This window comes from Vitis riparia, chromosome 7 (assembly GCF_004353265.1).
Source record: "Vitis riparia cultivar Riparia Gloire de Montpellier isolate 1030 chromosome 7, EGFV_Vit.rip_1.0, whole genome shotgun sequence".
NCBI lineage: Eukaryota > Viridiplantae > Streptophyta > Magnoliopsida > Vitales > Vitaceae > Vitis > Vitis riparia.
This window is the reverse complement of record NC_048437.1, coordinates 14,214,290-14,225,657: the sequence shown is the minus strand read 5'-3', so window position 1 is coordinate 14,225,657 and position 11,368 is coordinate 14,214,290. Positions and strand designations below refer to the sequence as shown.

At 35.4% G+C, this 11,368-nt stretch overlaps 1 protein-coding gene across 2 annotated transcripts; it reads left to right on the top strand.

Annotated features, from left to right (window-relative positions):
• The first annotated feature begins 1,446 nt into the window (after positions 1-1,446).
• Positions 1,447-10,502, top strand: LOC117917308 (DNA replication licensing factor MCM6). 2 transcript variants are annotated; one of them, XM_034833536.1, is made up of 20 exons: positions 1,447-1,549; positions 2,749-2,836; positions 2,954-3,103; positions 3,199-3,324; positions 3,553-3,715; positions 3,813-4,006; positions 4,487-4,682; positions 4,780-4,857; positions 6,177-6,406; positions 6,504-6,618; positions 7,294-7,368; positions 7,482-7,622; positions 7,779-7,982; positions 8,088-8,249; positions 8,330-8,385; positions 8,477-8,619; positions 8,721-8,846; positions 9,107-9,237; positions 9,881-10,025; positions 10,113-10,502. In XM_034833536.1, exons 2-19 carry the CDS (start codon positions 2,757-2,759, stop codon positions 10,019-10,021), a joined length of 2,511 nt encoding a protein of 836 aa, XP_034689427.1. In that variant the 5' UTR covers positions 1,447-1,549; positions 2,749-2,756; the 3' UTR covers positions 10,022-10,025; positions 10,113-10,502. The 2 variants fall into 2 exon arrangements, with proteins under 2 accessions (XP_034689427.1, XP_034689426.1); XM_034833535.1 differs by having other exon boundaries at positions 9,881-10,502.
• Positions 10,503-11,368: the final 866 nt, after the last annotated feature.

Below are 11,368 nucleotides of genomic sequence, written 5' to 3'. Positions count from 1 at the left end.
ACTTGATCATTAACCTTAAGATTAGTGAAGGAAATATATCAGTCTCGTAAAATATATCATGGTATTTGCATTGAAATGTTAATCTCCTTGCATATTAAATTAAATAATTGTCAACATTAACGAGGATAAATAACTACTTTAAAATTTGACTCATATGCCACTCATAAAGTGATCATTGATCTACACACTAGCTTGGTAACTTTTCATGATTAATAACATATGCAAAATAGTTGCTTAAATATAATGCATTGTCAATTGATAACATTCATGACACGCATCTTCATAATGACTAAGTCATCGAATTTTGATGAAAGATGATGTAATACGTATTCTATTGAATTACCCACGTTAATAAACAATGGTAAACAAACTCATCAAATCATAAGGGTCTCGTGTTTTGTGTTTTTTTATATACTTGCATATACCCAAACAACGTGTCATATGTTTGATTAGTCAAATCTTTATAAAAACAATCTCCAAAATTGAACTATATATATATATATATTATGCACTAAATAAATCAAATTGAAATATTTAATTTTATTTATTTATCTCAAAATTTATTTGCTTTCCAAGGCTATAAAAGCTCGAAGAAAATTTGTGTTTTTTTAGTAATTGACAACCAAATCATCATCTCTAATGATTATAATAGTCATTTTTTTTTTCCTCTTTTGCATTATTTTCACATTTTTAGAACTCATTTTAATGAAGGGTCATCAAAGGGTGGTCAGAATTTTAGGTTTATATGCCGTTTAGAGTGTCACACTATAAATATAAGCATCTAAGTATGTTAAAAATATTGAGAAAATAAAAAAAAATATTAAGAAAATTTATTTTATTTATATCGATGAGTTAAAATAAGTTAAACGAGTTTGAAATAACTTATAAAAATAATTATTAACTTTAAATTTATTTTTTATTTTATTTCAATTTTTTTCTCTTACTACTTTTTTTGGTCCAATTTTTTTTTTTTACTATATTTTTAGAAAACAAATATAACCTTAGATATATTCCAAAACTATAATTTAGTATGCTTTTAACAACATTCAAAATATATTTTTGAACATCCAAGAAATTTTTAGAGGTATAGTATCAAACACTATAAGTGTCACACCCCTAAAGTCCGAACTTGGGCCTAAGCTCGTATGGTCATTTCACAAATCAAGGTCATTAGCCTAAAATATTGTTTTTATATTTTAAAAAATAAAAATATATCCACAATGTTTTAAAGCTTAAAAAAGTCAACCCATGAAAACAATAAGAAGCCAAATGATCTCATTATCAATATGATAACAAATGTATTGAAAATGGAATTTTTTTTTTCCAATGTTTGATGGTTTATTGAAATCTTAACCAAACTTCACAGAATTAAAGAAAGGGGAAAAAAGAAAAGAAAAGAAAAGAAAAATTAATATCCACATGCTTTTGGCGGGAAATCGTTACTTTCCCGCCATTTCTGTGGTGAAGAGCCATATAGCATAGGACAAAACCCTAACCGCCCATTCGCTCGGCTTCTCTATCAAATCCCTCTCATCAGCGCAAATCTCAGGTGCGATTCGCGGCCCTCTCTTCACTCTCGTCTGATCTATCGTGAAGTTTCTGTAGGGCTTATAGTTTTCGTACATTGCTTCTTCTTGGTTACTCTGTTTTGTTGCTGAGAAAATTTGAGGAAATGAGGCCTCTGTCTAGCTCGGATTGTTGTATTATTATTGTTATTATTTACCTTTCCCTTCATTGTTTGCTCAGAACAGAGCCAAACGAAAAATTCGAATTTTATTTTATTTCTAAGAGTTTAAGATTCAGTCGTTTTTTGTATTTGCCTATATATTTTCATTAACAAGGGATAGAGTTTTCCTGGATTTTTTTCTTGGGGATTGTAAGATTTAGGGGTTTTTTGCTGGTAGTTTTGGTTCTAAAAACAGACGACCAGAAAGGGGGCGAAAAAGTTTCTGATGGTCATTCTAGAAAAATCAGGAACTAATTTAAGTGTCTGACCGCCATCCTAGTCACATGCAGCTGCGATTCTAGTCGGTTCTTGGGGTTCTCAACGCCTCTGTTATAATTTGATCAGAGATCAGTTCAAAAATGCTGAAAGGTTGAATTACGTTGCTATCCTTCGTTTTTCAAAATTTCTGTATGGTCAGTCACATTACATACCCCTGTATCAAGCTCTAGATATACAGGAACTGGTAAATGCAGAGGATGATTGAACTAAAAATTGCAGTACTGGTAATCCAATCAAAAAATAGGAAGTAGGCCTACGATGGATCAGCTTTGATTGAGGATGAGACAAAGTAATACCGTGTTTGGACATGTTAACTTTTTTTTAAGGAGTTATACATTGGTTGCTTATGTTTATCTAATTATAATCCCACCTTACAAGTTTTGACTATCATGAACCCCTCAAAACACATTTCAAAGGCTACATTTATGCTATACCATGTGGAAAGTAGTAATAGTATTTGTTAGATGCATTTCAGAATTAACAAGTATGCAGAATGGAATTTCTACACCATAAAAATGCATATTTTGTATGTTTGGTTGAATTGGAAACTAGTCTAAATTTGATTCCCATTCATGCACTAACCAAACCCTAGGGTTGATGCAATTTGCTCACTCTGATTCTTAGGATATCTGACCTCTGGATTGGAGTTCTAGTATCCAATTGACTCCTAAGAAAGAGTATCCTTATTCCAATCCTCTATCTTGCTAAGCAAACATAATCTTGGGTTTTTGGTTCTTCTTCAGAGATCTAAATGGAGGCTTTCGGAGGAGGGTTCTTGGTGGATGAGAAAGCTGTACGAGTTGAGAACATTTTCTTAGAGTTTCTCAAGAGGTCAGTTCCTGATTTCTTCCTTATTTTCTCAATTAATTAACTTGGATTGGTTACAGAACAAACAAGGGATCTGAACCATTCTTGCATCTTGTATCTTCTGTCATTTTCAATTATCAGCTTTAGGTTGGATCCCTCGGGGGAATTGTTTTATGAATCAGAGATCGAAGCCATGAAATCAAACGAGTCAACCACCATGTTCATAGACTTCTCTCATGTCATGCGCTACAACGATCTTCTTCAGAAGGCCATTTCTGATGAGTATTTGAGGTAACTTAAAAACCAATAAAATGATAATCAGTGATTCTTGCATCTTATTCTTATTATGAGCAAAAACAGTTATATTTAGCTTTTTTTTAACATAGGTTGGAGCCGTATCTGAAGAATGCATGCAAGAGATATGTGATGGAACAGAAGCCAACATTCATTGCTGATGATAACCCTAACAAGGATATCAATGTTGCCTTCTTCAACATCCCTTTGTTAAAGAGGTAACTGACCTGCAGACCCAAATAATTTTTAGGGGGCCTTTTTTTTCCTGTTTTCCTGATCGAGTCCAACATACTGAAACATCCTAGGTTCAAAATGTAGCTGTTTATTTTATTTTTCCCTGTTCCTACGTTATTTCGGCCACCAAAAGAAGTTGAGGGCTGGGTGGTGTTTTGGTTGAGTTCCAAAGTAGCATGCTAGATACTTATTCTTCTATTATCCAACCTCAGGTTGAGGGATTTAACTACTGCAGAAGTTGGGAAGTTAGTATCAATTACAGGAGTAGTCACTCGCACAAGTGAGGTTCGACCAGAGCTTCTCCAAGGGACTTTCAAGTGCTTGGAATGTGGAAGTGTCATAAAGAATGTTGAACAACAATTTAAATACACTGAGGTTGGTGTGTGTATTTCGTGTATATGTTTTCAGAAATTTCAAGCAAGCACACATGGGTTGGTTTTGATTGTATTCAAACAATTGTTGCTGGATGCAGCCAGTGATATGTATGAATGCGACATGTGCAAATAGAACAAAATGGGCATTGGTTCGACAAGAGAGCAAATTTGCAGATTGGCAGAGGGTAAGAATGCAGGAAACTTCCAAAGAGATACCTGCAGGCTCCCTTCCAAGATCATTGGATGTTATTCTCCGCCACGAGATTGTTGAACAGGCTAGAGCTGGTGACACGTAAGATAATTCTCTATCTTGATTGTATTTCAATTCCCTGGCCTTATATTAAATTGGTTTGCTCCAGTTCATTTTCTGTAATGTAACTTCAGGCAATGATTTCTAGTTAAACTCTACAATTTATGTATGCACCTCCAATTTTTAATATATTATTGTTTATTTGTTCTATGTTGATGTGTTTCTGTGTTGTCCAGCAATTCATGCACTGAAATGCTTCTATTGGAATACTAAATACCCTGACAAACTTAAATGGGGATAGTTGTGGTAAAGAAAAGTAATTGTTCTAAAACATAACAAACCTTTGACCATTACTTTTATTCCCTTAACAGTTGAAAAAGGTTGCTTAAGGCTTGTTTTAATCGTCATAAAAAGTCATTCTTTCTTGTAGTTGTTTCCATAGAAATCCTTGACCTCACTAATTTCTCTGTTTAAATAATAATTGTACAAGGATTATAATTCTGCTCCCATGCACTCTTATAGGGTCATTTTCACGGGAACAGTGGTTGTGATACCTGACATTTCAGCATTGGCCTCTCCTGGTGAGAGAGCAGAATGCCGCCGAGATGCACCTCAGCGCAAAAATTCTGCTGTAGGACATGATGGTGTACGAGGTCTTCGGGCATTAGGAGTGAGAGACCTTTCCTATCGCCTTGCTTTCATTGCCAATTCAGTACAGGTTGGTGATTAGTGGTTTATCTTTTGCAGCCCTAGTACTGCAATTATTTCATGAGAGTTGCTGTGATCTTTTTCTTTAATGCAATTTCTTTGCTCAGATCTCTGATGGCAGAAGGGAAGCCGACATCAGGAATCGAAAGAAGGATGCTGATGAAGATGACAACCAGCAATTCATGGTTGGTTTCTGGAGAACTATCTTATATACTTCTTAACAAGTGTGCCCTATCTTTCTGATCTGAAATAAGAATTATTTATACACTTTTGGCCTACTTTAGCAGAAACTTCTTTCCAGTTATAACTTAGAACTGTGCTTTTCAAATTACCTATCTTGGACAAAAAGTTTGTGGCTTAGATTTTCAGACTGTCCAGTATACCATGACTTCCCCATCATAAATGTGATGGTTCGCACATTGGATGCATCTCATTGGACCTTAGACAGGCTCTAAATGGGCTTTTTAGAGACCTAGAGTTCTTTTACTTGAAAATATGTTAGGCTGAGTCCTATTAGATGGGCTTCTAGAATTCATTCTTCAAAATCCCATCCTAATGAAGCAAGAAAAGTAGCTTCTTTACCTGTGCTCTTGGAAGCCGAAATAAGGGATTAAGAGAGAAAAAAAAAAAGAAAGAAAAAAAGAAAAGGAGAGTCATTTTCATTTTCAGGTTTTACTCCTCAAAATTTAATGTAACAAGTCCTATTTTCATTTCCAGCAGACAGTACGGACTTCTCCAATGCCAAGAACAGGACTTAAATTTCATGTCTTATGATATTTAAGCCAAGAATTGCAGTCTCTATCATGGTTTTTTCCACTCCTAGTGATGCTGTTATTTCAAAATTCAATATAAAAATTGAAATTTTATTTCTTGTTCAAAAAAAAAAAAAACAAAAGGGGAAAAGCGGTGGTGATTTCCATCATATATGCAGAAAATTTTACTTGCAAGCATGATGTATTTTCGTGGGATTTTAAAGCACATTTTTTGATTTTTTGAAGCCATCTACTGATTGGATTCTTTGCACATTATTTTTAAATTTCTTTCATCAGCTTCATTGTTCTTATTTACATTTTTTGTAATCATGTTTCTATCAGATCAAGAGTTTCATGAAACTTCTTTTTATTCATTTTGTTGATTTGATTATCAAATATTGGAAACTCCTGATTGTTCTCAATGGTATTGTTGTGAGGCTGGCTCATCAATTTAACCTCAATCAAACATTGGATCCTCTTTAAAATGCACTTTAGAAAGGACTTTTTGAGTGTATTCTTATGCAGCACTTTTTGGCCCACGAAGCTTGCCATGCAGTCTTATGACATTTTCAACACCCTTGGTTTATTAGATATCTAACTCACTGTCAAAAACCGGTTTAAACACTTCACTTGGCCTTTGGTCTCATTTCTTCTCATGCCAAGTCGCTGTGCTTTTTTAGTTGTTTCCATGCATACATCTGAAACACACCAAATTAATCCTACAGTTTTGTGTGCTTCCTTGATTTTGGCAGCAAGAAGAGCTGGATGAAATCCAAAGGATGAGGAATACTCCTGATTTCTTCAATAAGCTTGTTGACAGTATTGCCCCTACTGTTTTCGGTCACCAAGATATCAAGCGAGCAATCTTGCTTATGCTTTTGGGTGGTGTCCACAAGTGTACTCATGAAGGCATCAACTTGAGAGGAGACATCAATGTTTGTATTGTTGGAGATCCCAGCTGTGCAAAATCCCAATTTCTCAAGTATGCCAACTTCTCTGTTGTTTTTATTATTTACACTTAAATAATTTACTCAAACTAAACCACAAGCACTAATTTATGCCATCTGTCTACCTTACAGGTATACTTCTGGTCTAGTTCCAAGGTCTGTCTACACATCTGGGAAATCATCTTCTGCAGCTGGGTTGACTGCAACTGTGGCTAAAGAACCAGAAACTGGGGAGTTCTGTATTGAGGTAGGATGCAGTTTATGTTGTCCATTTATAGAATCTTCAATTGTGGCTAAAGAACTGGAAACTGGGGACTTCTGCTATGGTGTGTGATTACATTAGATTTAGTTTTTACTGCACTGTTTAGAATATTAAAAGCATTTCCAATAAAGGTCAAGTTAAAAGAATATAGAAATGTAATTGGCTAGCCTGCCTAGCAGGTTAATCCTATGAAAAGACATTCCAAATGTTTTGGGAATAATGTGCTGGTGTACAAACTTGGAATCTATGGATGTATACTCTTGGGTATGGAGAACTAGCAGAAAAAGGGTGCAAAGTTTTCATGCTTATGGAGGTTATTTCTCACAACCTAACAAGTTTAGATCCAACAATCTAGGAGCTTGTGCAGAACAAAATACAGATGAAGGTGGACAAGAACCTAAATGATAGAGGTTTTCCGATGTCATAAGATCTCCATTCTTAACTATTGAAAATACATCAGCAAGATTTTAGGTGTCTGCTAGTAAGAGGGTAGAACAAGTACAAGAGTCCCACTATGACAAACTTGAAAAAGACCAAAAAAAAAAAAACCCAAACATTATTTCCTCACAATTCCTACATTACCATTCTGCCAATAATCTGTTGGGATATCAATCCTTATTTCCTTGTTTTCTGAAGAGTTTCCCTTTTAATCATTTCCAGGCTGGTGCACTAATGCTTGCTGATAATGGCGTATGTTGCATAGATGAATTTGACAAGATGGACATCAGAGATCAGGTGAAATTTCATTTCATTGCATCTTTCTTCATTTCATGTTGTTTTATTCTGCTCCTGCCTTGTCATTTCGAGCATGTAGTGGCTTTGGATCCAATATGTAAATGGACTTGTAGGTTGCAATTCATGAAGCCATGGAACAGCAGACAATAAGCATTACAAAAGCAGGAATACAAGCTACACTAAATGCTCGAACATCAATTTTAGCTGCGGCCAATCCCACAGGGGGGCGGTATGATAAGTCTAAACCACTGAAGGTGAGAATATTCTTGCAATAAAATATGAAAACCCTGTAAAACTGCAACTCATATGAGATGCAAATGTGTTCTGATTCTCATCGTCATCAGTTGAATTGCTTGGATATGAATTTGGGGTTTTACATGTGATTAATCACTTTCGTCTGTTTTTTTCAGTATAATGTGGCTCTTCCTCCAGCTATTCTTTCAAGATTTGATCTTGTATATGTTATGATCGATGACCCAGACGATCAGATAGATTACCATATTGCCCACCACATTGTGAGAGTTCATCAGAAGCATGAAGACGCACTTGCTCCTGCATTCACGACTGCACAACTGAAGCGATACTTTGCATATGCAAAGACTCTTAAACCAAAGGTTTGCTACATACACTGATAATAAGTTGTAAAAGGGTGAAGTTGTTTTACTTGAATGTTGCCTTCGTATATTCCTGGTTTTAAGGAGAATTTAACATTCATACAGTTAAGCTCAGAAGCCAGAAAATTATTGGTGGATTCTTATGTTGCTCTTCGTAGAGGTGATACAACACCTGGAAGCAGAGTTGCTTATCGCATGACGGTTAGGCAGCTGGAGGCATTGATCAGACTCTCAGAGGCCATAGCTAGAAGTCATTTGGAAACTCAGGTGTTTATTTTGGAAAGTCATCCATCTACATCTTTTAGATTATTCGGCAATTTGAACTTAAGTAATTTTCACTTGTGTAGGTGCAACCTCGCCATGTTCGTGTTGCAGTGAGATTGCTGAAGACATCAATAATAAGGCAAGTAAATGAAAGAAAAATTCATGAAAGATGTGTGAACATACCATATGCAGACTCTCACACATAATGCCTATTTTCTTTTTCCGTGCAGTGTGGAGTCAAGTGAGATCGATCTTTCTGAGTTTCAAGTGGAAAATGGTGAGGGTGGTGATGATGGCCATGGTGGTGATGGTGGGAATGATGGTCCGGCCCAGCCAAGTACAGCTGCAGCTGAGCCAACTTCTGGGAATGCAGGTGGGACACCAATATTACTCCTTTTGTCCTTTTTGATTCTATTCATGAATTTCATTAATTGAGGATAAATAGTTTCATTAATTTGGATTATGATCATGCAGAAAGTGGATCAGGCTCTGGAAACCAACAAGGGAAGAAACTTGTGATAAGTGATGAATATTTTCAGAGGGTCACCCAGGCTCTTGTCATGCGCCTAAGACAACATGAAGAATCTGTAATGCAAGATGGTAAACAACATGGCTCTTCCATCACCCTTCTTTTCATCTTTAAATGCTTGAATAACTCATTTTTGGGCCTCAAAATCCTGTGAGAATTGCTAAAGCCTTGGTGCCATAAGATTCACGCCCTTTAAAATTTAGAACCTAGATTTGGATATTGAAGCATGAATCCTAGCTAAATCTCCTAACATATTTTTGCTTTTCAGTAAAACCTTAATCATTAAATTTCACTATCTTGAAACACAATTAGGACCTCTTGTTATTTTCAGGGACAGGGCTGGCTGGAATGAGGCAGAGAGACTTGATCCAATGGTATGTGGGCCAGCAGAATGAGAAAAACAACTACAGTTCCATGGAGGAGGCAGCAAATGAAGTTTCAAAACTAAAAGCTATTATAGAGGTAAGACTAAATTTATCTTGAAGTTTTAATATGCAAAAGGTAAAAATGAAGCTATTCATCTTTATGTAAACAGAGGCATAAGCACCCAAGTTCATTTAAATTGTAAAATATATGGAATGAAAAAAGAGAGAGACCTCCAAGTTTTAATAGGCAAAAGGTGTAAGTGAAGGCTTTTGTCCTTTGGTAAGTCAAGGGGCAAATCATACAAAGTAAGATTGTAAACAGTACACAAAAAGGTGGAAAAAAAAAGAAGTGGAAGAAAAATAGTCTTTTGGTGAGTTGTATTTTGAACTTTTATTGACCAGTATATGTTAGATAAATCCTTGTTCAACCATAAGTTCGTGGATTGCATTGATCAGTGTTAGAGTTTGTAGTGGATATTCCAGCATAATGTAGGTTTCAAAATGCAAGGCAAACATCTAGATCTAGTCTAGTAAGAGCTTTATGCTTTGGATTGTGAGTCATTGGTTCATGTAAGAAACACCTCAAGGTCTTGTGTTTAATTACCTTGAGCCTTGTCTCAAGATGCAGGCCTCAAAAGCCTTTTTATAACTGCTTGCACCAATAATTACTTATTGAATGTTTTATTTAGATAAATAATAGTAGCCTCAATCATTTATGTAACATTACCCTTGCAATGCAGAGTTTGATACGAAGGGAAGGTCATTTGATTGTTGTAGATGATGGTAGGCAAGCAGCAGCAGAAGGTGAAGATAGTAGGCCCCCATCAGTTTCTAGAAATGACAGGATTCTGGCTGTAGCCCCAAATTATGTCATTGACTGATCTGGTATGCTTTAACACTAAGAAACCTCAATACTCATCCATGGGTCAGAAGTTCAATGTATATTGGATGTGACCTAGTCCATCTTTTCAGCGGCAAGTTGGCTCTATGCTTGAGGCTGAAATTCCTGGTGATCCAAGTGTTTCCAAAGAGAATGCCCATTATAGCTGAAAGTTTAGCAGTATCAATTGTGAAACACTTTTCTTGTGAACAAAGAGTTCAACTGTAGTAGTGAATGACTTGTTAATTTTGAATTTGTATTTTGATTCAAGATGCTAGTGTTTAGGTTAGCCTCTGTACTGAGATATAATATATTGTTGTAAATTCTCTGATCGGTGCTTTAAGAAATTCATTTTGCATTTTCTATGTATTATTTGCTAGATGTTCAACCACTCTCCCAAGCTCCAAATAGACCATTAGCATATTTGGAGTGAGATTTATTAAGCACTGTGAAACATGTTAAGAATCCTTAGTATTCCAAAATGAGGCTTATATGCTTGGTGGTTTACATGGCAGTTTTGTTATGTATCTCTATCCATTGGGTCCTCTCTTCTTCCTTGTATGATTGCTGGGTTTTGGGTCTCTCCCTTTTTAGCCGGAGGGGGAAAGAGAATAAATGGACTTCAGCCCATTCCCTGCCTGCTCTAATCAGGAGTTACTGCTTGAATGAGTGGACATCCAAATCTCATTGGTGGAGACTTGGAGTAGATGATGGCTCCCTACTTGTCTCTTTCTCATGTAAATATCATCATCAGTCAGACCATTATCTGTATATTTGGTAAATGGAATCATTAATGTATATATTTGTTTTTTTGCTTAGCAGGGATGTGCACATTATATTATAAATTTATAATAGTAAAACTATTTTAGGTTTGGACATGCCCCTGCATTAATAATGGTGATTGGATCAAGCCTTAAAGGAGAGTCAGCAACAGCAAGACTCATATTTTGGGTGAGTCATGCCACCTTTACAAAGTAAATATCAATAGCTCACCTTATTTCTCAGCTTCTCAGGGAGTATAGGGCCATAGGTAGGGATGGCAATGGGCTGATTTTTTTGGATGTCTGTCCCGCCCGTCCCTAATGGAACATATTACATATTAGAAATTTAAATAAAAGGGTTTGGGATATTTTTCTAAAGCTTGGGATGGGTTAGGGTAATGCTTGTCCTGTTCTGCCTTGATTACGTATAAAATTAATTTAATTTTTATTTTTGTATTTTTAATATATAGGTAATAATAAAGAAAATAAAATACTTTTCAATAAAACAAGTTATAAAAATTATAATAATTTAATTATTTATAAATGTATTTGTTTTAATTAAAAAAAAAAAGTTAAACAAGACGGAA